General features: G+C 45.0%; 1 protein-coding gene across 3 annotated transcripts in view; it reads left to right on the forward strand.

Moving 5' to 3' along the window:
- Positions 1-750: 750 nt before the first annotated feature.
- Gss (glutathione synthetase) overlaps positions 751-22,744 on the forward strand; it is a 55,800-nt gene continuing 33,806 nt past the window's right edge. For all 3 annotated transcript variants that reach the window (XM_013514053.1, XM_013514054.1, XM_005384810.1), the window contains exons 1-12: positions 751-829; positions 3,902-4,036; positions 6,794-6,939; positions 9,698-9,773; positions 10,086-10,225; positions 10,916-11,032; positions 15,464-15,544; positions 15,645-15,722; positions 17,328-17,394; positions 20,165-20,359; positions 20,866-20,947; positions 21,934-22,123. In XM_013514053.1, the coding sequence (XP_013369507.1) occupies positions 3,908-4,036; positions 6,794-6,939; positions 9,698-9,773; positions 10,086-10,225; positions 10,916-11,032; positions 15,464-15,544; positions 15,645-15,722; positions 17,328-17,394; positions 20,165-20,359; positions 20,866-20,947; positions 21,934-22,123 (1,301 nt within the window). In that variant the 5' untranslated portion in view covers positions 751-829; positions 3,902-3,907. The remainder of the gene's footprint in view (positions 830-3,901; positions 4,037-6,793; positions 6,940-9,697; positions 9,774-10,085; positions 10,226-10,915; positions 11,033-15,463; positions 15,545-15,644; positions 15,723-17,327; positions 17,395-20,164; positions 20,360-20,865; positions 20,948-21,933; positions 22,124-22,744) is intronic.

Here is a 22,744-nt window from a genome sequence, read left to right on the forward strand (position 1 = left end):
TCAGGTAGAAAGCAGATGTTGTGTTTTACCCACGGCTAATTCCCTAGGGCTTGGACTGATACAGTTCATTTTAAAGTTCTTATCAGGTGCTTCCGAGTGAAACAGTTAAGGCACTGGTGCTGACAAGGGGTCGGGTGGAGGCAGGATCATGAATCTAAAAAAAACGCTCCAGATCCTGATGCAAGTGGTACTGAAGAAGTATGAGAAACACTGGGTTACTATCATACAGTTCTGACTTCCCAATTTCTGGAAAAATGAAAATGCTTACATTTTGCCTGAAAGGCTTTCTCCGTTGCTGTCCCACGTGAGAAAAAACAGTAGGTTTTTCTGGGACTTGACAGGGCTGGGAAAGAGCCTGCGCTCCCATACCAGCTCAGCTCCTAACGTGCTATGCAACCTTGTGCCAGTCTCTGTCCATCTCTGGGCCTACCACCACCCCTGCCCACGGTGTCCCTCACGTGACTGTCCCAATCGGTGCATTGAGTTTCCCTATCTTACACCGGACGTCGCCAGCTCTCACACTGTACGAACTAAGCACACCCGTGGCACCCCACCGACCCAGCCTGGCCCCTCCCGTATTTCCAAAGGCCCGATACGCCTGAGTGCAGCCGACGCACCCCTAAAGCCAAGGTGGCCCTCACACGGACTGCCCCTTCCCGGCCGCCGTCCAGCTCCAAAGGCCTTGATCTCTCCTCCCCGCCCTATTCCTTAAATCCGCCGAGGGCGGTCCACGCAAGCGCACTGGGGTGTCCCGAAGCCCCGCCCCCTGAGCCTTGGTAACGGCGGAAGGGCCCGGAGTGCGGTGAGCGGCTGGACGACGAACCAGTAGGTTGGTGCTCGGCAACGGAGGCTGGCAAGGGTCACGTTTCCTCGGGAGGAAAGATGTGAGGGAGGGGTCTGGCGAGGAATTGGAACGCTGGAGACTGGGAGATCTTGTAGCTGAAACACGTCGCTGGCACAGGAAAACAAACTTGTGTCCAGTGAGGGGGTTGGGCTGGCGCGTGTTGATTCTAGATTTTCCAGATCTCTCGCTTCCAGATCGAGCTAGTGTCGGGGACACCGTGCCAATGAGACTAGAGTCAGAGTTAAAAGAAAGGAAGAAAGGAAGAAAAAAAAAAATCTAAAACAGTAAGATAGATTAGGACCAAACTTTGTTCAAGATGAGTGATCGGCCGTCAAGTGGGCAAGCCTAGGCATTTGCCCCGCTCCCTGGGCAGGCGCTGACCTCGCCCTCAGGATAAAGTCCGACTGGATTTCCTTGTGGGCGTTTTAAGCTTTTGGTGATTCATTCATTTACTGAACGTTCATTGAATATACTGCTAGGCGCTGATACTAGGTAGAGAAGTGATCAAGGCAAATGCTACCCCAATGATACCGGGGAAAGTAATGGACTGTAGAAGCTCCGGATAGAGAAGAACAGGACGACTTCCAAAACTAAATTAGGAGTAGTGGGGAGTATCCCGAAGGGAAAACAGCACCTGCAAAGACCTGAAAGGGGAAGAAAGGCTGGCATATTTAGGTCACTGAAGATGCTCCACTCAGTCTGTTTAGTGCCTAGGGAAGAAATGAGGACGGGGAGGTCTTGACTGCTAACTGTGGAGACAGACAAAAAAAGAGTTCAAAGCTATGCATTTAGGCAGCGGAATCCACAGGTGGAGTATAGAGTGTAGGAAAGACGTACACAGGAGACCAGGGTGAGGTTCATTAGAGGAGAAGCAGATTTTGGGGAAGACAACAAATTATTTTATGGTTGTGTGGAGACTCCCAGGAAGCAGTTGGATATTCTAGTTTGGGAATCACGAAAATACTGATGTGAAAATATAGATTTGAGTGTCATCAGCAAAAGTAAAACAAAACCACGAGAAAGGCTGAGTCTATAGAATGAGTAGAACAAAGGGCCCAGCTAGCCCTTTACATAGTGATTATTTTTGTCTTATCTTCTGTTCCCACTACCTAGTCAGGGTTCTGTTATTAAATGCAAATCAGTCTTTGCCCACCAAAGGCCCAGCAGCATACAGATGTTGGAAACGTAAGAGTTGTGAAAAGATGAGGGCTAATAAAGGGTCCCATTGGTCTAATGTCAGTGTCATGTTTTTAGTCGTGGCTTTGCCACCAGGCTGCTGAGTGACTGCTGAGAAGTTTCCTTCCACCAGGCTGCTGAGTGACTGCTGAGAAGTTTCCTTCCACCTGTGCAGTGGATATAGTGCCCCCCTTCCGCCCCTGCCAAGCTTCCATGTATAGTTTTGCTGTGGTTTGGATGTGGAGTGAGTGTGCCCACAAGGGTTCATGTGTTTGGGGCTTGGTCTCCAGTGTGGTAGTGTTGGGAGGTGATTGGACCTTTAAGAGGTAGGACCCAGTGGGCGGTCCTTTGGTCCTTGAGAGAGCTGCCAGTTGGAAGGAGGACGAAGACAGGTCTTGTGGGACCCTTAGTTATAAGAATGAGCCTGATATCTAAGTCGCTTTCTCTGGCTGTCTCTCACTCACATTCCCAACATTGTAGTGCCATCTGCCATAAGGTCCTCACCACTGCCTTGTCCTTGACCCTCCAAAACTGAGCTAAAAAAGGTCTTCTTTACGAAGTTATCCGGCCTCAGATATTTCATTATAGTAAAAGAAAATGGACTAATAAGCTCCCAACATGCTGAGACACTTGTCACTGGTCTTTTTCATTTAATCCACACTTTGACCTTACTTATAAAAGTAATAATAATATGGGCTCAAACCTGGATCTGTCTGACTCCAGAGCCTTGTACTTTACCATTATTATCCACCTCTAACGGGATATGTTTGTTGTCAGGATCCTTTTGAGATCACGTGCTCATTCATTTAAAACATTGTGCTGAGGCGGGCAGACTCATATAGTTGGTCTAAATCCAGCTCTGTTATGAGGAGAGGGAGACAAAGCTGATTGTGATGGAGGTTTCTCTCTCTCTCTAACTCTTCCCGGAGACCACTGACTTGGACAGCCATGTTCTGTCCTTAAAATTAAATGACAGTAGAGCAGAACAAAATTAGTGACTAGTATTTCCAGGTTTTATCTACTTCTTCCTAAAACCCTGCAGTCTGCTGCAAAGTGAGTAAGTAGCAAAGTGTAAGTCGATACATCTCTGTGTGTCTCTGGGCAATCAGTCAGACTCATCCTCCTATTACACTGAGCATTTGGGTTTTGTTGTTTCTATGCTAGTAAGGTGATTTCTAAAAAGTACTTGCTGTCTTTTGCCACCTTGCTGATAGATGTCCATATGTAGAATATAATCATGTCCTGCTTATCAGTTTGCTTCTGATTAGCGTGAGGGAGAAGTTCGCCTTGTCTGTAGGGCTCCTTCTTTGCCTCCTAGGCAGTTTATTTGAGATCTGTTGGCATGAGTTGCTGGAGTGAGGAGTTAATAATCTATTTAACTTGTTCCTATTCTGTAAAAATTTATTTAAAATACAGAAATTTAAGATCTCTTTAATTTAAGAATTACTGGGGCAGGGCTCAGGAATCTGTATTTTTCCCCAGGCAACCCAGAATGTTTAGCCATGACAGGAAATCAGTGATCTACTCCATCTCCTTTGTTTCACTTTGTCTCTGCAGCCTCTTTCTCAGTGAAAAGTATTGGGCTGGGATCTGAGTTGAAGTCCAGGCTTTTCTAGTCATACTTAGGCAAGTCATTTTCACCCCTCTGAGCCTCCTGTTTCTTGCAGTGACAGTGATGCCATTGTCATACCTTGGGAAAGCTCTGTCAATCTGTTTGTGTACATGGAAGCTCAGAGCTAGGACTAGCCAGTGTCCACTCTCCTGTACCACACAGTCCTTTCATGGGACCTGGCCAGTGTCCCACAGTATTGGGGGTGGCCAGCAACCAGGTTCAGTGGTTGCTGGGCCATAGGCCATTTGTCACCAATCTCTCTGTCACAGGTTGACATGGACACCAGCTGGGAGAGCCTCTTGCAGGACGAGCATCAGCTGGAGGTGCTTGCTCGGCAGGCCGTGGACCGGGCCTTGGCTGAGGGAGTGCTGCTGAGGACCGCGCAGGAACCCAGCTCCTCTGAAGTAAGTCCTGCCCTCCCCACGGCACTGCCCACACTGCTCAGATCCCACTGTCCCCTGTGCGGCCCCTGCCCAGCTGGGGGCAGCTCTGTTGGTTTAGAGCATGACTCTTTTGCTCTATTTCATTTTATTCTGTGGCTAAACTTGATCTCTAAAAGTATGTAAAGAGCAGCATGTTGGAGAAATCAGATTTAAATCAGGGGTTGAAGTGTGATTTAGGCAAGTTTCTTAATCTCTCAGCCGCACTTTCTTCAGATCTTGAAAGGTTAATAATAGCTCCTACCTAACTGGTAGGTAAGAAAATTAGAAGATAATTTACTTAAAGCACTGTGTCCAGGAAACTATTATTTATTAAACTCCCAATTATACTACTCTCTTCGGTTACTGGTTTGTGATATATCCTTTCAGGTATTTGTGTATTTATATACATGGATATATGTATATAGTTACATGTAGTTTAAACAAGTTGTTTCATACGTACTGTTCTATGATATGTTTTTGTTTTCCACTTAACAGTCTCTCTTTGAACTCTTTCTGCTGCCTTCCATTACAGTCAGTTTCATTCTGATGCATAGTATTTCAGATTTGGATGGGTCACAGTTTAACTTTCCTCTACTGATGGCTATCGAGATGACTTCTAAAGTTTTTGTGACTACAAATAGCACAACAGGGAACATCCACATGCCTGCCTGTTGGGGCACAGGTATATGTAGTTTTTCTAGGGTTGATATGTAAAAGTAGAACTGCTAAGTCTAAGCCATATCTTTTAAAAAAACGAAAGTTCCATCCTTTGGCCAACTTCAGTGGTTTGCACCTATAGTCCCCACACTCAAGAGGCTGAGGCAGAAGGATCACTTGAGCCCACAAGTGACCTGGCCAGGTAAGACCTCATCTCAAAAACAAGACCTCATCTCAAAAACAATTAAAAAAAAAAAAGGAGGAAAAAAAGAAAACAAAAACTTTTTAAATTTTGTGACTAAGGAAAACACTTTCGTGGTTCAAAATTATAGTTACAAGATAACCCTCCTTGCCACATTTCCTTGATACCTGGAGACAGCTTGTGCTTTAGCATTCTTAATTCTTTCAGGTAGTTTATTCACAAGTAAATAGCTATTTCCTTTTCCAGTTCGTACACAAAGAAGCACACTAGACAAGTCCTTCTGTAATTGCTTTTTTAAGAAAAACTCAATATACCTTAAGAGCATTCATATTATTGGTTCCTACAGAGCCAGGATGTGGGGAGTTCACACTCAGTGAATATTTCCTGAAATCCATGTACATGAGGTCAGCTAATTCTGTGGAAAGTCTGCCTCTAGCTTTGGGAATAGAATTGCCTGGGTTGTGAACTTAGATCTTGCAAACTGTCTGAATCCAAGATGAAATATTTTCCCTTTCAAGCTTTTATTTCTCCTGTTAATAAATAGATATTATATGAAGCTCCAACACTTGATCTTTCTGGGAACTTATAGACCCTAAAAAAGGCACACTCCTCAAAGAGATTTCTAACTCAGAGAAGGATGGGAAATGTACGTGCATGATTTCATTTCAAATCTTTCCAGGTCCCCCTCTATGCACTGAGGACAGAGGTGGATCAGCCAGAGGTGCTAGCCTCTAGAATTTCAGGTCTAGTTGGAGAATGTATCACAACACAAAATTAAATAATGTCAGCTCTGTAAGGGAAACATGGGCAGCATGCTGCATAATTTTAGCTATCATTTATTATTTACTGTGTGTCAGGCACTATTCCAAACACTTTGCTATTGTTGTTTGTTTTTTGAGACAGGGTCTCACTTTGTAGCTCAGACTGACCTTGAACTCGCTATGTAATCCAGGCTGGTCTTGAACTCACAGTGATCCTCCTGCCTCCTTCTCCTAGTCTGGGATTACAGGCATGTGCCACCATGCCTGGTTTATGAATTCCAAGTTTTAGCACCATAAACTGTACCACTATAATGGAAAACTGATATTAACACAAAGGTTAAACTCAGAAATTCTTTATAAGTCAGTCACAGGACTTCTTATCATCTTTACCCAAGTTCTAATTCATTTGTTGTTGGCAATCTCAGAATACATTTTCCCCTTCTAGAAGCAGTGCCCTTGATGGTACTTGAGTTTGGCTATGTCAAAGTCCAAAGAATCCCAGTTTGATGTGGTGGTACATGCCTGTAATCCCAGCACTCTGGTAAGCTGCCAAGGCAGGAGGATCACAAGTTTAATCCCTGCTTTGGCAACTTATTGACTTAGCAAGACCCTGTCTCAAAATAAGAAAGAAAAAAGGGCTGGAGATATAGCTCAGTGTGAAGGCCTGGGTTCAAGCCCCAGTACTGGGAAAAAAAAAAAAATTCAATGGAATCCAGTGAGCGTCTGAATTCCAGGCCCATTAACCACTCCTGGCTTCTGTTCAGGGAGCCAGAGTTCGCTTCTGCTGCAGTCCTACCAGCAGCACTATCCCTCTGTCCTAGCTAGAAGACTGGGGATTGGATATATGAGCTCCTAGGAGGAGCCCTGGTTCGAATATCAACCAGCTGGAACTTCTGTGAGCATGGCTAATAACTATCCTGACCCAAATCCTAGCACCACTTACCAGCTGAATATATTTCTGAACCTATTGCCTAACTCCTGTCTCAGGTCCTTTCATTTTGAAGTATGAATAGTAACAGTATCTTCAGCACAGGATTATGCATTGGATCTATGTACCTCTTTTTTGTTAGACACACCATTCACAGGTCTCTACCCTTGCCCCACTCTCTCACTGACCAGGTGGTGAGCTATGCTCCTTTTACGCTCCTTCCCTCACGGGTGCCCCGGGCCCTGCTGGAGCAAGCCTATGCTGTGCAGATGGACTTCAATGTGCTAGTGGATGCTGTCAGCCAGAATGCTGCCTTCCTGGAGCAAACTCTCTCCAGGTATCAGGTGGTGAGGCCTAGGGGGCCAGGAGCTGCTGGAAGCAAGGGGCTGGACGACTGGGGAGACATGAGGTGTTTCTGTGTCCACTGAGTTGGGAGGGTGGAGGTCAGCTGTCCCACCAGAGAAACAGGAAGCAGTAGAATATGAGTCAGGAAAGCCGGCTTCTAGTTCTAGTTCTATTACCTGTTTATATGGACTCAAGTAAGTCCCTTTCATTCCCTGACCCTCAATGTCTCATCTAATAATGGGAGGGTGGCTCAAATCTAAGGTTCATCCCAGTGCTGACATTCTGTGATTCTGTGATCTGTGACACTCCCCCACCCTCCTCACCCCACAACCCTGCTCTGAGGACTGAAATTTACATTTGGAATTAGGGAAGATAAGCCTAGTTTTAGAGAAAAATAGAGAAGGGAGGATTAGGTTTAAAGTCAGATTTCCTACACCTTCCCCTAAGCACTGACTCTTTCTTTTCTCCTCAGGTCTCGCCCTTTTTTTTTTTTTTTTTTGAGACAGGGTCTCCTTGTGTATTTTGGGCTGGCCTTTAACTCACTATGTAGCCCAGGCTAGTCTAAAACTCATGGTGATCCTCCTGCCTCAGCTTCCTGCGTGCTGGGATTATAGGCATGCGCCACCATGTCCAGATGGTCTCATCTTTGGGTGGTTCAAGATGCAGACTGCATCATACCCAGGGCATAAGGAAATAATCCTCCCCACCCAGGATCTATTCTTCAGATCTAGAACAAGTAAAATGGCTTGGTTTATTTTAGAATTGAATAGAATATAATCAAGTTCTTTATTTTACAACTAAGCACATAAATACTATTTGTGTGTGTGTATATATACATATACGTTACATATATGTGTCTTTGATTAATTTTTCCACAAAAACTAGATTTTGTTAGCAAACATATCTTTAAAAAATATGTATGATGGTACACACTGAGGCAGAAGAATCACAAGTTCCAGCCTAGCCTGGGCAGCTTAGCAAGACCTTGTCAAGAAAGAAAAGGGGAGGGGAAGGGGAAGGAAAAGGAAAAGGAAAGGGAAGGGAAGGAAAGGAAAGGAAAAGAAAGGAAAGGAAAGGAAAGAAAAAAAAGAAAAGACATCCTGACATGAGGGTGGATATAAGAAGGGATCGTACTTGCAAGAAGTTTAGAAGCAACTGACTTGGCGCGAAAAACCCAGTGTGTGTATAAACGCTACCACCATCTTCTTGCTCGGGATGGGCCTTGCTTTGTACCTGCAGTTCTGGATTGTGGGAACTATAAGCAGCCTGGCTTAGGACTTATACCCTAACCATGCAGTTATGTGGAAGACCTTCTCTGAAGCCCATCTCTGCAACCCCACCTGCCCTGTTCCTCCCTTCTGTACTAACACATACACAAACCCTAGCTCCTAAGGGAGAACAGCAGCTAAGAACCTGAGATTGAAGGGGAACACCTCGTCAGAAAAGGAAAAATGTACCCGTTTCCCTGGAGGTTGAAGCCCACCTGGGAACTGTCCTCACCAAGGGCTGAAAACAGTCCCGAGAGACCCCACCCTCAGGAGCAGAGGAACTTCAGAGAAGGCCTGGGCTACTTGGCTCCCGTTGCTGCTCTCCTGTAGGGTCCTTATAATGGTGAGACCACAAGTCAGGCTGGGGCAGGGTGCCAAGTCTGCCCGGAATCTTGTGAAGCAAGAACTGTGGTGTTAATGACCTTGGATTCCTCCTCACTATGCCTTTCTTGATGCTCTAGAAAACCATACTGGGTGGACCTCTACCACATGTCACATGTCACAGCAGCACACAGGGCTACAGTGATGAGTCCCCTCAGACCCAGACCCACCTTCCCTGCAGTTTATGGACAAACATTAGAAAGAACACTAATCAACATGCAAATAAAAAGGAAAGCTGCAGCTGTAATCAGTGCTATAAAAGAGAGGTCCATCATATAAACATGATGGTACATGTATATAATCCTAGAACTCTGGAGGCTGAGGCAGGAGGATCACTGGAAGTTCACGGTCAACTACATAGTGAGCTCAAGGCCAGACTGAACTATATAGCCAGACCCTGTCTCAAAAAAGAAAGCAAGAAAGCAAGAAAGCAAGAAAGCAAGAAAGCAAGAAAGCAAGAAAGAAAGAAAGAAAGAAAGCCACAGTGCTGTGAGAACCTATGGGGGACCTGACCCAGACAGGGAAGGCTTCTCTGGCAGTCACGTCATATGTTGACTAAAGAAGAAAACTGGGATATTTATAAAAATCTTATTGGGGTACAGGGGCTGTCATAGCGGGGAGGCAGGTCCTTGGAGGACCAGAGTGCAAGGGAAGCTATGGAAAGTTAATGTTAGGTCAGTGGGAAAGCTTACCAATCATCAGAACTGTTCAAGTATTGAATAGTTACATCATGTGGCATCCTGGGGTTCTTCTTGGGACCAGAGGAACACATTCAATTCTTTGCATATAATGGCTCATTTACTCTTTACCGCAAATCTATGATTAATTATTTTTCCCTTCATTGTATAGTTGAGCAAACTAATATAGAAAGAGCTGAAATGATTTTCTGAGGTTGCCTAAAAGAGGATAGAAGAGCTGGGATTGGAACCCAGGTCACCCAGCTCTAAATCTGGATTCTTAACCATTACTCTCTTACTAGATTGAAATGAATGTTTTACCACTAGACCTAGGGAGGATTCAGAAGTCAGTTGATAGGGTGGGACTCCTTGAACTTTAAGGTCCCAAGTATCCTGGAAAATGTTCTTGTGTTTCCCCCTCCAGCACTATCAAAAGGGATGAATTTACGGCTCGTCTCTTTGACATCTACAAGCAAGTCCTCAAAGAGGGCATTGCTCAGGTAAACATTCCCAGCCCCTCCCCAGTCTCACACCTGCCTGTTTTATATCTGGTATTTTATTTTGTTTTATTTTTACCAGAAGTATGTGGCTCAGGCCTTGGTCTCATGGAAATGTACCTCTCAGTGGTCTCCCTGGTTTTGCACATCTCAATAACCAATCCTGGAATGGTTAGAATGATCCTACTGGGTTTGGGAGCATTAGCTAGTGTCTCTTATTTCTACATAGCATTCATGTTACCTGCCTGCTCTGTGGCTAGACGCTTAAGAGTCAGCCCCTGGGCAGATGTCCTCACCTTCCAGTTTTCCCCACAGACTGTGTTCCTGGGTCTGAACCGTTCAGACTACATGTTCCAGCGAAGATTGGATGGCTCCTCAGCCCTGAAACAGATTGAAATCAACACTATCTCTGCCAGTTTTGGGGGCTTGGCTTCCCGGACTCCGGCTGTGCATCGGTGGGCTCCTTGGGTAACTGTGGGCTCTGCCTATAGATCAACACTCACTGGCTGACCCAGGGATCTGCAGCTCTGACTGCCTTCCTGGGCCCTGGGTCATGTGCTTGCCTCACTCCCCAACCCCCAGCATAGTTTCCACTTGCAACCAGATCTTTAGTATGTCAGGGAGAAGGGACCTAGTGGCTTATCTAATCTTTTCCTTTCATTGTGCAAGTTAGTGTTAGGGGGTGGTATCTTCAAAAGGCCTGCAGAGAGAAAGGGCTTGACAAATCTGAGGGCCTGATGGAATTCTGAAATCAAAGACATAGAGGAATGAAGGGGCTTCCATGTGAGGGGCTGACTAGCCATTTCTAGCCAGCAAAAATGCTCCAGGTAGCTATTATTACTGATAGTCTGTAGCAGGATTCCAGTGGGCACCTTGGAGTCCAGGTTAAGGGACTACGCTCATGTGGAGGCTGGGGTAGGGTGCTCCTACCCTGCACAGGGTCTTGGGGCTCCTTTGGGTATATATGCATGAGGGGCTAAGGTGAGGGCAGCCTAGCATGTTCCAGCTAAAGTGGTTCTTCCACGAGCGTGATGGTAGGATGCTCAGCTGATTCTCAGTACTGTTCCTGTATGTAGCTGTGAGGTCATGGACAGAGGGGTCTTTTGGTCCATCCAGTTACTGAATAGCCATCTTACTTCCAACAGACATGTTCTCAGTGTTCTAAGTAAGACTGAAGAAGCTGCCAAGATCCTCTCCAATAATCCCAGCAAGGGACTCGCCTTGGGAATCGCCAAAGCCTGGGAGCTCTATGGTTCAGCCAAGTAAGGATGTGAAAAAGTGGTCTAGGCTTGGTGGTGCACACCTGTAATCTTACCACTCAAGAGGGTGATGCTGGAGGATTGCTACAAATTCGAGGCCAGCTGGGGCTACCTAGTGAGGCTTAACTACCAGGCTTAACTACATAGTGAGACCCTGTCTCCAGGGAAGAAAAAAAAGTGGCAGCAGTATCCTGCTTTAGATTCAGTCTTCATGGGTGCAGTAGCTTCTTCTTTGCTTGACATCTTTTGGAAATGAAGGGATTTTTCTAGGAATAGAAATGTATACTTTTAAGTCCTAAAATTATGTTAGTGGATTTTTCCACTGTCTTCTTAAATAAGCAATGCTGGACTTGGTGGCACACGTGTGTGTGTGTGTGTGTGTGTGTGTGCGCGCTAAGGCAGGAGATCAAAAGTTCAAGCCGAGCCTGGTAAACTTGGCAAGACCCTATCTCAAAATAAAAAAGGGCTAGAGATGTAGCTCAGTGCAAAGGCCCTGGATTCAATCCCCAGTACCAAAACAAAAAGGGGAGAGACATAGTTCAGTGGTAGAGTACTTAACCTACCCTGAGTACGTTAAAAGCATGCAGGAGGCCCTGGGCTCCATCTCTAGTAATGGAACAATTTAAAAATAGATCACTTAGCTAGCTAAGCACTGCTGCTGATAATTTAACCTTTGTTGTTGGCTGGATATCATCATGCTTTTCAGTGACTGCATCCTGCTGAAACACAGTGGTGCCACCTAGGGTTAGAGAAGCATGTAAGGCTTTTTGCCTGCACCTGTAATTCCCCTGCTGGGCTTTAAGGTCTCATTCATTTTCTTCATGGTTTTCCTGTTTGTTTCCCAATTATCAGCTCACCATGTTTACCGACGTCCCTGTTGTTAAATTTGAAATCATTCACTCTATACCTCCTGTGTGCTGTGGTTTGGAAAAACAAGTGATCCAGGTTGTAATAATTGTGTCTAAAGAGTGAGGGTCTCCCTCTTTGATGAATAAATTTATAAGCTTGGATTTAGTAGTCCATTTTAACTGCTTAGAGGCATTTTTTTTTTGCTTTCTCCCAATTTTCAGCCATATTCCAAATGTCTGAACATAAATGATTTAATTAATGGGTGCAAAAGTAAGTTACTACAATGTTAATATGACATTAATAGTTATTTATTAATGAGAACTTAATAATGCCCCACCTGTGTGAGGTGATTTATGCTCAGGATCTCATTGAATCCTCATAATAAATGCTGTGAGGTAGGTAGTTTTATAGATCAGGAAACTCAGGTTCTTTTTTTTGGGTGGTGGTGGGGTACCGGGAATTGATCTCATGACCTTGTACTTGCCAGGCAGGTGCTCTGCTGCTGAGCTATATCCCCAGCCCTGAAACTCAGGTTCTGAGAAGTGAAGTGAAGTGGAATAAAGGTCAGATAGTGAGTTGGTGGCAGAACAGAGTCTACCCGCTCCAGAACCTCATTCTTAATCACTCTGGCCTTGAAGAGATCCTTTCTGGGCTTCCTAAGCCTTACTAAGACCCAGGAGACCTCGAACTCTGAGCATGCAGAAGTCATCACACAAATACTCTGTCAAGGAACACTCTTGGCTAGGTTACATTTTAAGAGAGTGAAGCCAGAGAATGGGTCAACTAAAGAACTGCTGATGGGCAAACAGTGCAAAGGGCTTCTGCCAGGCTGTGAACAATATGAATTTGGCACTGGTAGGTAAGAGCTATGTGGCACCTCAGTCAGAATTGGCTTCTCCCATTGAGAGAGATGGTCAGGCTCTTCTGCAGACCCAACACATGACCATGGCAAGACATTTCTTTTCTCTGAAATTTAGTTTCCTTATTTGTAAAGTAAGGGTAATCATACCTACAAGGATAGAAGTGAGAATTACATGACATCATGGATCGTAGAAAAGCTTTCAAAAATTTAGTTCATTATGTGGTACATTCAATAATGATAGTAACAGTAGTAGTAGTAACAATAAAAATAGTAGCTACATTAGATTTGTAGTAGTTTTATTTTGTACAACAGCAAACTAAGGCTCAGAAGGATTTAGTAACTCGCCCAAAATTATACAACTAGTAAGTTTAGACTCATCTGCCTCTAAAACCTGGGTTCTTTTTACCATCTCCCAGCAGTGTGATGCCATAGTATGGATTCTGCTCTCAAGAATTTGTAGAGCAGATGAATTTTCATTAATCATTTCATGCTTTTGATTTTTTTAAAGGAAGCCTATAAAAGCTCGGCGTGATAGCATGATGGCACATGCCTGTAATCCCATTACCAAGGAGGTTGAGGCAGGAGGATTACTGTGAGTTGGAGGCCACTCTGGGGAATATAGTGAGTTCAAGGCCAGCCTGAACTATACAGCGAGACCTTGTTGCCAAAAAAAAAGGACCCCCCCACCCTGCAAGAAAGACTGTACAATGAATTATTTTAACTTAGACGAACTCTTTCAAAACAAAAATCTTGGAGTTGGAATGAGAATAAGAAAAAGGGATTCTTAGTGCTAAAGGGTTAAGAAGTATGGTCGAATTAGCACCCTTATTTCATGCGTGAGAAAATCAGGGCCCCGGGAGAGAAACTACCTTGCTCAAGGAGAGCAAGAGCAGAGTCAGGACTAGCACCCAGGTCCTCTCTCCTGCCTTCATTTTCCTTGGCTGGCAGCTCTCCTAGTCCTACTCAGTTCAGACTGTTCAGAATTGAAGGCAGGAGGAGACAGAATATGTTTTCTGGGTCTGGATCCCATTGGTAGGTAGCAAGCCAACTTAATAAGCAAAAGAAAGAAATTCTACTTAAACCTATAGCCTCCGGCCTTCCTCCTCCACCTCTGCTTGGAAGTGGGCCAGCCTGGGCCAAGTGCCACCCTCCTACACATTTACCCTTAAGCAGAGCAGTTTAGGCTGCAAAATGAAGAGTAAGACCTTTGGCTCTCAGAGCAAGATGGCTTATGATAGCACCACTCCTAGCTTGTCTCTCAGATATCCAGCTCAGGTCAAGATTCACATCTGACCTCATAAGATTTCAGGCAGGCTGGCAGAGGGGACATACTAAGATCTATATTTTGGTCAAGTGGAAAGAAGTCAGGCAAACAGTTTAATCCAAGAGGAGAAGCTGAGACAAACAGATAAGAGGCTGAGTACTAGAGGTCAGAAATAGACACTTAGCATCCTAAGCCAAAGTCTGGGCTTCTAAAAGGTCTTAGCAAGAGGCCACAAGCATAAAGCTGTATAGATCCAGCAAAAATGAGTTTGGCACTGCTAAGCATTGACCTTATAAATGTGGTGAGGGACTTGATCTATCTTTGACACTTAAAACAGCTTAACTGAGGGTTAGGCATAGTAGCACACATCTGAAATTCTAGTACTCAGGAAGCTGAAGCAGGAGGATCACCACAAGTTTGAGGCCAGCCTGGGTTACATAGTGAGTTCCATGCCAGCCTGAACTATATAGCAAGATCTTGTCTCCCAAAAACCCAAAATAAAACATACAGGATAGCTTTACTGACAACTAAACAGATATTTCTCTGGCATTAGTTTTCCCCTCAGTACTCAAGCCCCTGCTTATTCCAAAAACACATACATAAATGGTGAGGAATGGGCCTAGAATGCCCATGGGCCTAGTAAGTAAGTTTACCTATTAATACTATGAGACCAAACGTAGCAGTATAAACATGACAAAAGTATTGGGAGGCCCCAGGAAATAATGCCTTATTTGTAATTGGCTCTGTGAGTTTCTGTAGGGTTCCATTTAGCTATTCTAATAGTTCATGCAAGAAGCACACTCTTTTATGATTTGCTTTACAGTGTAGTAAGAGTCATTAGCATGTGACTCCTAATATTGTTCATTTACAAAATATTCTGATTTTATTTATTTTTTGCACCGGGGATTGAATCCAGGGCCTTTGCACTGAGAACATCCCCAGCTTTTTTTTATTTTGAGACAGGGCCTTGCTAAGTTGCTAAATTGCCTACGGCAGGCTTGAACTTGAGATCCTCCTGCCTCAGGCTCCCAAAGTGCTAAGATTACAGTTGTGTACCACCATGCCTAGCTCAAAATATTCTTCTATATTACCAATTGTTTATTCTTTCAGACAAGAAAATCACTTCAGAGATGGAATCATTAAACTCTAAGAAAAAAAATCCTTTGGGGTTTTGAGATGTTGTTAAATCTAAATTTTAATTTGCACAAAAAATTGACATCATTACACTATTTCATCTACTCACTGGAGAAGGTACAGAGATAGTTCTGTTTTTGCCAAGTTCTCTATTTTCAGAAAATAATGTGCTATAGCCTCAGCTGTCTATATACCTGAGACAATCTTGGGTTGAGGGAACCTCGGCTCTTTCTGGGAAGCTGTGTTCTCTTATTTCTGAAGAGGGTGAGACAGAGGAAGGACAAGCTCTCTGGCAGCCCAGGCCACCTGTGCTTTTTTTCTCCAGTGCTGTAGTGCTCCTGATTGCTCAAGAGAAGGAAAGGAACATATTTGACCAACGTGCCATAGAAAATGAGCTACTGGCCAGGTAAGTAAAGGAGGAGGACCTCTGGGTATGGCGTGCCAGGGGGAGGGTCACATTCAGAACATGGGACCCACTGCCTTTGCCTCTTGTTCGTTTTTCCCAGGAACATCCATGTAATTCGGCGAAGATTTGAAGATGTCTCTGAGAAGGGGTCTCTGGACCAAGACCGGAGGCTGTTTATGTAAGCATCCCCAAAGACCCACTAGTTGTCTGGTTTATAAACATCTCGTGCCATGTTCTTTTCCCAAATGATCTTTTCTTCTGGGAGATGAGATGGCTTGTTTTGTTCTCTTCTAATTTCTTTCCTTTTTTTTTTTTTTTTTTTGAGACAAGGTCTCCCTATGCAGTTCAGGCTGGACTTAAACTCACTATGTAGCTCAGGCTGGCCTTGAACTCACAGTGATTCTCCTGCCTCAGCCTCCCAACTGCTGAGATTACAGGTATGGGCCACCACGCCCGACTTCTAACTTCTGAAATATCTCATCCACCTGGAAATTTTGAAGAAGGCCACGCAAGCTGTGCTTCTACAGGGTTGTATCAGAGCTGCTGACTTCTGGGAAGGGCATCATCCCTAAAGATAACCTTGGTTTTCATGTGCCCCTGAGCTCCACAGAAGTTTTCTTGTTCCTCTTTATGGCTGCTCAAGTCAGACATGAGCAGTGAGACGGGGTAATCAGGAGGTGAAGGGGAAGCTGGCTCATTCTCTGGTTGATCAATGCCACTCTCTGAGCCCAGGCCTGGATCTGTCTTCTAAATCAGCCCCTACCTTTTTTTCCAGGGGCTGCCACCAGATGGCTTTAGTGCCATCAATTTGGGTAGCGTTTCAATATACATAGTTATACCTCGTACTCTGTGATTGTTAAAGTTAAGAACCTTCATGAAATTTCATAATACCACTTACTGTGTTTCAAAGTGTGCTTTTATTGTGATAAAACCAAGTAGCTTACTTCCTAAATAAACCAGTCAGTATCAAGTAGGTCAAAGAAAAGAAGTTTAAAAAGTCTGTGTCTTAGCGAGACTCATATTTTTGCATCTTCATCCCTCATCTTTGCATTTTAAGAAATTCTACCATGAACTGGATGTGGGGTTACATAGTTGTAATCCCCAGCCCTATGGGAGGCTGAGGCAGGAAAATCACCAGTTCAAGTCCAGCCTAGGCAATTTAGCAAGATCCTAGCACAAAATAAAAGAGCTGGCAATATAGCTCAGTGCCAAGGCTATGGATTTAAATGCCAGTACTTAGAGACAGAGAGAGAAAGAGAGAGAGAGAAAGAGAGAGAGAGAGAAAGAGAGAAAGAGAGAGAGAGTATGAGGGAGAGAGATACTGAGATTGAGAACAAAAAGAAATTTAAGCAGTGGAAGTACAATTCTTTTTGCTAAGGCAGGGCAGTATGATTCTGCTGCTTGCTAATTTTGAATCCACATTTTAAAAAATTTGCCTCAGGCAGGGGATATAGCTCAGTGGCACAGCGCCTTCCTTGGCAAGTGCAAGGTCCTGAGTTTGATTCCCGGTACATAAAAATAAATAAATAAATACATAAAAATTTACCTCATGCGATTCTAGTTATATTATTTCCTTTTGGCTTTCTTAGAATGACTGTAGATATGGAATATTCTAAACCATTCTAAGTATTGATGAGACGGGCATTGACTTTTACTAATTCCAATGAACTCTTGTCCCAACTCTTCCTGTGTAATGACTTTGAAAAAAAACCAAGCATGTTTTGGTGCACTGAACATAGCAGTTATAACTTAACACAATGGAGTTTTCCACTGTGTATTCTAGGGATGGCCAGGAAGTTGCTGTGGTTTACTTCAGGGACGGCTACATGCCCAGGCAGTACAGTCTACAGGTTGGTATTTTCTGCTAGACCATTCTTTGCCTCCTGGGACCCACCAGAGACCCAACTCAGGCATCACAACCACCAGGGTTTTCTCGGAATCCTAACTTCAGTTCTTCCTCAGGGAACTTGCTGCTGGAACCTCCTCTCATCCTCCAAGCTTTTTGCTACCTCTACAAACACACTTGTCTTCTAGACTCTGAATCCTCAGGAATCCACAGTGCGTTAACCATTCACACATTTTCCAGAGGTAGGCTGGCAAATGTTTAACAGGCATTTTTTTCTAGGGAGAAGAACCTCATTTTGTAGCATTTCTTGCTTTCTGTCTTATGATTTTGAGCTACCCCACGTAACATCTCTGAGCACAGAGTTGGGAAGAGATGGATGCACTCAGCCCTTGCTAACTGATCCAAATTAATTCTAGCACACCACCGACCATCTTCTTACTCACTCCCCTCCTTTATCTGAGCCAGAGTTTATTAGCCATTCATTCAAGTTCATGGCAGTGATGATACCATCTCATCTTGCTATCCTATCATATAGTTTCAAAAGTACTTTTCACCTTCATTATTTCATTTAACTCTTACAACCACCCTGAGAGGGGTATAATTATCTCCATTATAAAGATGGGGAAACTGAAATTTGGAGTGATGCAGAGGCTTGTCTACGGTTGCACAGGAAGTTCTCAGGCTTTCTAGCTTTCAGGCTGATGGCATTCCCAGTGTACCATTCTTTTGCCCTGCTCCTAACATCCATACCAGAAGCTAAGATGCCTGGTTTCCCTTGGGAGAAAGCAAAGAAAGAAATGTTAGGAAATACCATGGGTAATGGGCTGGGGTCATGAGCCTGACTCTGCCTCTGGGTCTCAGTTTGCGATGGGAGCTGCACTAGAAAATGGAGGGGGCTACTTCCAGGTCTACACTTCAGCTAGGACTCCCCCTGGGTTAAGCTCTTTAGGGACACTCTACAGAGGTGGTAGCACTATGGGAGGTTCTTTCCTCTAGAGAAGCAGTTGGCAGTGTACTGGGCAAAGACAGAAACTGCCTGTTGGGAAAACAGATCCAAGTTTCAGGAAACGGAGATGAGGGAAGGGATCAAGGAAAACTTAGAAGAGGAAGAAAGAGTGTGACAGACACACTCTTTGAAAGACAAAGAAGAGTAGTGTGTGTAAGGAAATGGACATCTTTAGGGAACCAAGAAGCTCAAATTAGGTTTAGAACATGGACATAGATCTACAAGGTTTAGTAACTTGCTAAGTGACCCCGAGCAAGTCCCTGCTTCTGTTTGGGTTTTGCTTTGCTTGCTTCTGACATAATGGAGTACTTTCTAGGTTTATCTCATGTTTTGGGCTCCTGTGACTCTGCCTGGAGCAGCAGACTAGTGGGTAGGGGTTCTGGTTGTTGGTGAAGATTAGGTAAAGGTGCTACAGGTCAACACCTTTAAGTGGGGGCAAGAGTTACCCCTCAGGCCTTAGCCTTGATCCTGTTGGCTTTGATCTGGAGCCAAGGACAGACTGTTTCCTCATGCTTGAGAATAGGGACTGGGGCTGGGAGGCATGAGCCTCTGTTGTTTCCCTGCCTCTTATATGCTAAGCTGGTGGCACAACTGACCATTTGTCTGCAGGTCTTCGTTCATATTTGAGTTGTTTGCTTATGTTTTCTGACAAGGTCTCACTACGTAGTTTAAGCTGGCGTCAAACTCACAGGGATCCTCTGATCTCAGTCTCCCAGTGCTGGGATCACAGCCACATCCATCTCGTTCATATTATTCTGTTAGCCTGAATACTCCTACTCTATAGACTCTCACCTGTCAGACTCTGCCTGTCCAGACACTACTCAAATCTCACTTCACTCAGTAATAGTAACATGCTTATTGAGCACCTGCAAAGTGCCAGGAACTGCATTAGACACCAGGGAAAACAAGATGAACAGCAAAGTCCAGTGCTTATGGAATACATAGTCTGATCAGAGAGATGGGCATCAGAAATTAGATAAAAATAGAAAATTGGTATTTGCCCTCGTTGAGGTGTAACTGCTTTAAATGAAACAAGAAGGTAAAAAGACAGAGAATTATGTGGAAACCACATTAAATAGAGTGGTCAGGGAAGTCTCAGAAAAGGTGACTGAGCCAAGACTTAAGGATGAAAGGGATCTAACCATCCATGAGGAAAGCCAAAAGGAAGATAATTTCAGGCAGAGAGAAAACAGCAAATGCAAAGGTCCTGAGGGATTGAGGTCTGTGTATGTGAGGAATGACAAGCCTGTGCAGCTAGAATGTGGGAATCAGGAGGCAGGGGGTGGGATGGAAGTGGCAGCATGGATTTTGATTGAAAAGGCAGACAGGAGCCAGATCCTGCAGGGTCTTGCCAGCCATTATAAGGAGTTTGGATTTTATTTGGTAAAAGACAGAAGATACACAATTTGAAGAGAAGCCAGAGATTGGAGTGTGGATTTTGTTTGGGATACAGTAGGGAGCTAAGCTCATAAACACGTACCCTGTGCTTATCAAACCTCCTTATCAATTTTTCTATGCCCTTACAGATGGTCTTTTCCTCTTTTGTTGTTTTCCCTTTAATTATGGTCATGTATCAGGGTGCTAAATTATGAGTTCCCTAATGGCAAGGCTCTGCAGATTCACACCTGCCTCTATAAGGATATTGTAGTGATCCTGGCAGAAAATCAATTTGAAGATAAAATGCACAATACTTGGCACCTGATGGACGCTCAGTAAAGGTCAGTTGAAATTAGAAAAAAAGAAATCTTTCATCTTCTTCCCTCTGCAGAACTGGGAAGCACGCCTACTGCTGGAGAGGTCATGTGCTGTCAAGTGCCCAGACATTGCCACCCAGCTGGCTGGGACTAAGAAGGTGCAGCAGGAGCTGAGCAGGGTGGGCGTGCTGGAGGTGCTGCTCCCTGGCCAGCCTGAGGCTGTGGCCAGGCTCCGTGCCACTTTTGCCGGCCTCTACTCACTGGACATGGTACGTAGGCAGCTCATTTTTTCCTGCCACAGGCCTTCCAGGTGGCAGAGACCTGGAGTCCAAAGTGCTGGGGAGGGTGGAGCTGGAATTTTGGTTGGCTTTGTGATTTGGGTCAGTGCTACTCTAGAGAACCCCCACCTGGAGCCTTGGAGACAGAGCAGCCTCGGGGGGCTGGAATCCACTGTAAGCTCCCTCAGCAAAGGTGGAGATGGGGGCAGTGACCAAGGGAAGGGACTAAGACAAATAGCAAGACTTGGGGAATTATCTGTACCCACTCTTCAGGCCACCTGCTAGAAAGCCGTGTACCTCCAGAGAAAGGTTTGTTCATACATTACTGCTGCGAGGGTTTCGCTGGGGGTCACATCCAGATAGAAGAGTCCAGCCTGAGGGAGCTTATGGCTGTTTCCCCTCCTACTCCTCCCGATGCTGCTCTGCATGGTGAGCAGGACCTTTGCTGCCTCTTTGGCTTTAAGGACTGCTGGTGATTACTTTCTACCTTCTGCCAGGGTGAAGAAGGGGACCAGGCCATCGCTGAGGCCCTTGCTGCCCCAAGCCAGTTTGTACTAAAGCCCCAGAGAGAGGGTGGAGGTAGGTGAATCCTCTTCTGCAGTGACGGGATAGCATGTTATCACCAGTGTTTCCTGGCACTTGGTATGGACATAGTCTCAGGCTTGGCAGATACAAGAGGAAGTGACAAAGGTCCCACCTTGAACAGTGTTCCCCAAGACCCTGGGACCAGGTGCTGTGGAACACAGGGGAGTCTGATTAACCAGTACTGGAGGGTTTGAACAATTTTAGTCTGAAGTGCCTGTGGGTGGATTGTAGGGAAGCAGGGTACGGTACACAAGGAGATCTGAGGGAACACATCTATCTTCCTCCTACTTCTAAACTTTTTGAGGACAGGATCATGTCTGCTTTATAGAGCCAGAGGAGACGATTTTTGATCTGGGTCTTAAGGGATGGGTAGGAGTTTTCCAGTTTACCAGTGAACTCACTACATGGCCCAGGTGACTTCAAACTCGCAGCAATCCTCTTGCTTCAGTATCCCGAGTGCTGGGATTATAGGTGTGTGCTACCATGCCTGGCTGGGGAAGATGGTCTGGAACCTAATTATAAGGGACAATGAAGCCAGATGTAGTAATGCGTGCCTGTAATCTAAGCACTCTGGGAGGATGAAGCAGGTCTGAGTCTAGCCTGAGCAACCTAGCCAGACCCTGGCTCAAAATAAAAAAGGGCTGGAGATGTAGCAGTGTGAAGGTACTAGGTTCAATCCCTGGTACTATGAGGTGGGGCGGAGAGCAACAAATGTATGTTAGCAAACATATTCAAGGCTATCCTAAGGGTAGAAGGAAGACTAGAGTTTTAAGCAGGGAAGAGACACATTAGTGACCCAGGATTTGTGCTGAGGACTTACAAGACTTAGTATTTCAATCATGATAATTTCCTGGAATGAGGGAGACAGTGGTGGCAGAGAGACCATGGAGGAGGCTGGTATAGTTGCTCAGAAGAGCTATATAGAGGCCTAGGTTAGGGTTATGACAGCATGGACCACAGACCGGTCAGTTTAATTGCAGGTAACAACCTGTATGGAGAGGAAATGGTACAAGCCCTGGTGCGGCTGAAGGACATTGAGGAGAGGGCCTCCTACATCCTCATGGAGAAGATTGAACCTGAGCCTTTTGGGAATTGTCTGCTACGGCCTGGCAGCCCTGCCAGAGTGGTCCAGTGCATCTCAGAGCTGGGTATCTTTGGAGTCTATGTCAGGTAAGTCAGGAGGCGCTCTTTCCATTACCTCCCTGCTGTAGTGTCACCAAGCAAGCCAGCTCTGCCAATCCCTAACTTTATTTGTGCCTTTGTCTAATAAATAAGGTCAAGGACCCAAGAGCTGCTCACCTTCTGTGGCTATCAAGTAACACCCAGGCAAGAAGGGCTTTGCAACAATGAAGGAAATCAGGGGGCTGGGGATTTAGCTCAGCGGCAAAAGCACCTGCCTGGCAAGCGCAAGGTCGTGAGTTCAGTTCCTGGTACCGGAGAAAAACCAAAAACCAAAAAAAAAACAATGAAGGAAATCAGGCAGTACCAAAAGAATTCTAAAAAGATGGCCTGACAGTCAGGACTAGAAGATTCTGGGGAGGTGCAGGTTCAAGGGCACTGGGGATTCTAGAGAAAAGTGAGGTAAGCCAGCTAGATGATACTTGGTGGCTTTAAAGAACTAAGTAGCTCTTTGGATCTGACCACTAAGAATCAGGAAGAGGACTTGGGAATTTGTAAGGAACTCATGCCACTTCCTTGTGGCAGTCCTCTTGCAAAATACTTACTTCAAGGTCAGGGCAAAGTAGGGATTCCAGATGCTGCCATGCTCCCTTCCAGAGCCTTCCTTCTCTA

The sequence above is a fragment of the Chinchilla lanigera genome, unplaced genomic scaffold (assembly GCF_000276665.1).
Source record: "Chinchilla lanigera isolate Chin_1 unplaced genomic scaffold, ChiLan1.0 scaffold00021, whole genome shotgun sequence".
NCBI lineage: Eukaryota > Metazoa > Chordata > Mammalia > Rodentia > Chinchillidae > Chinchilla > Chinchilla lanigera.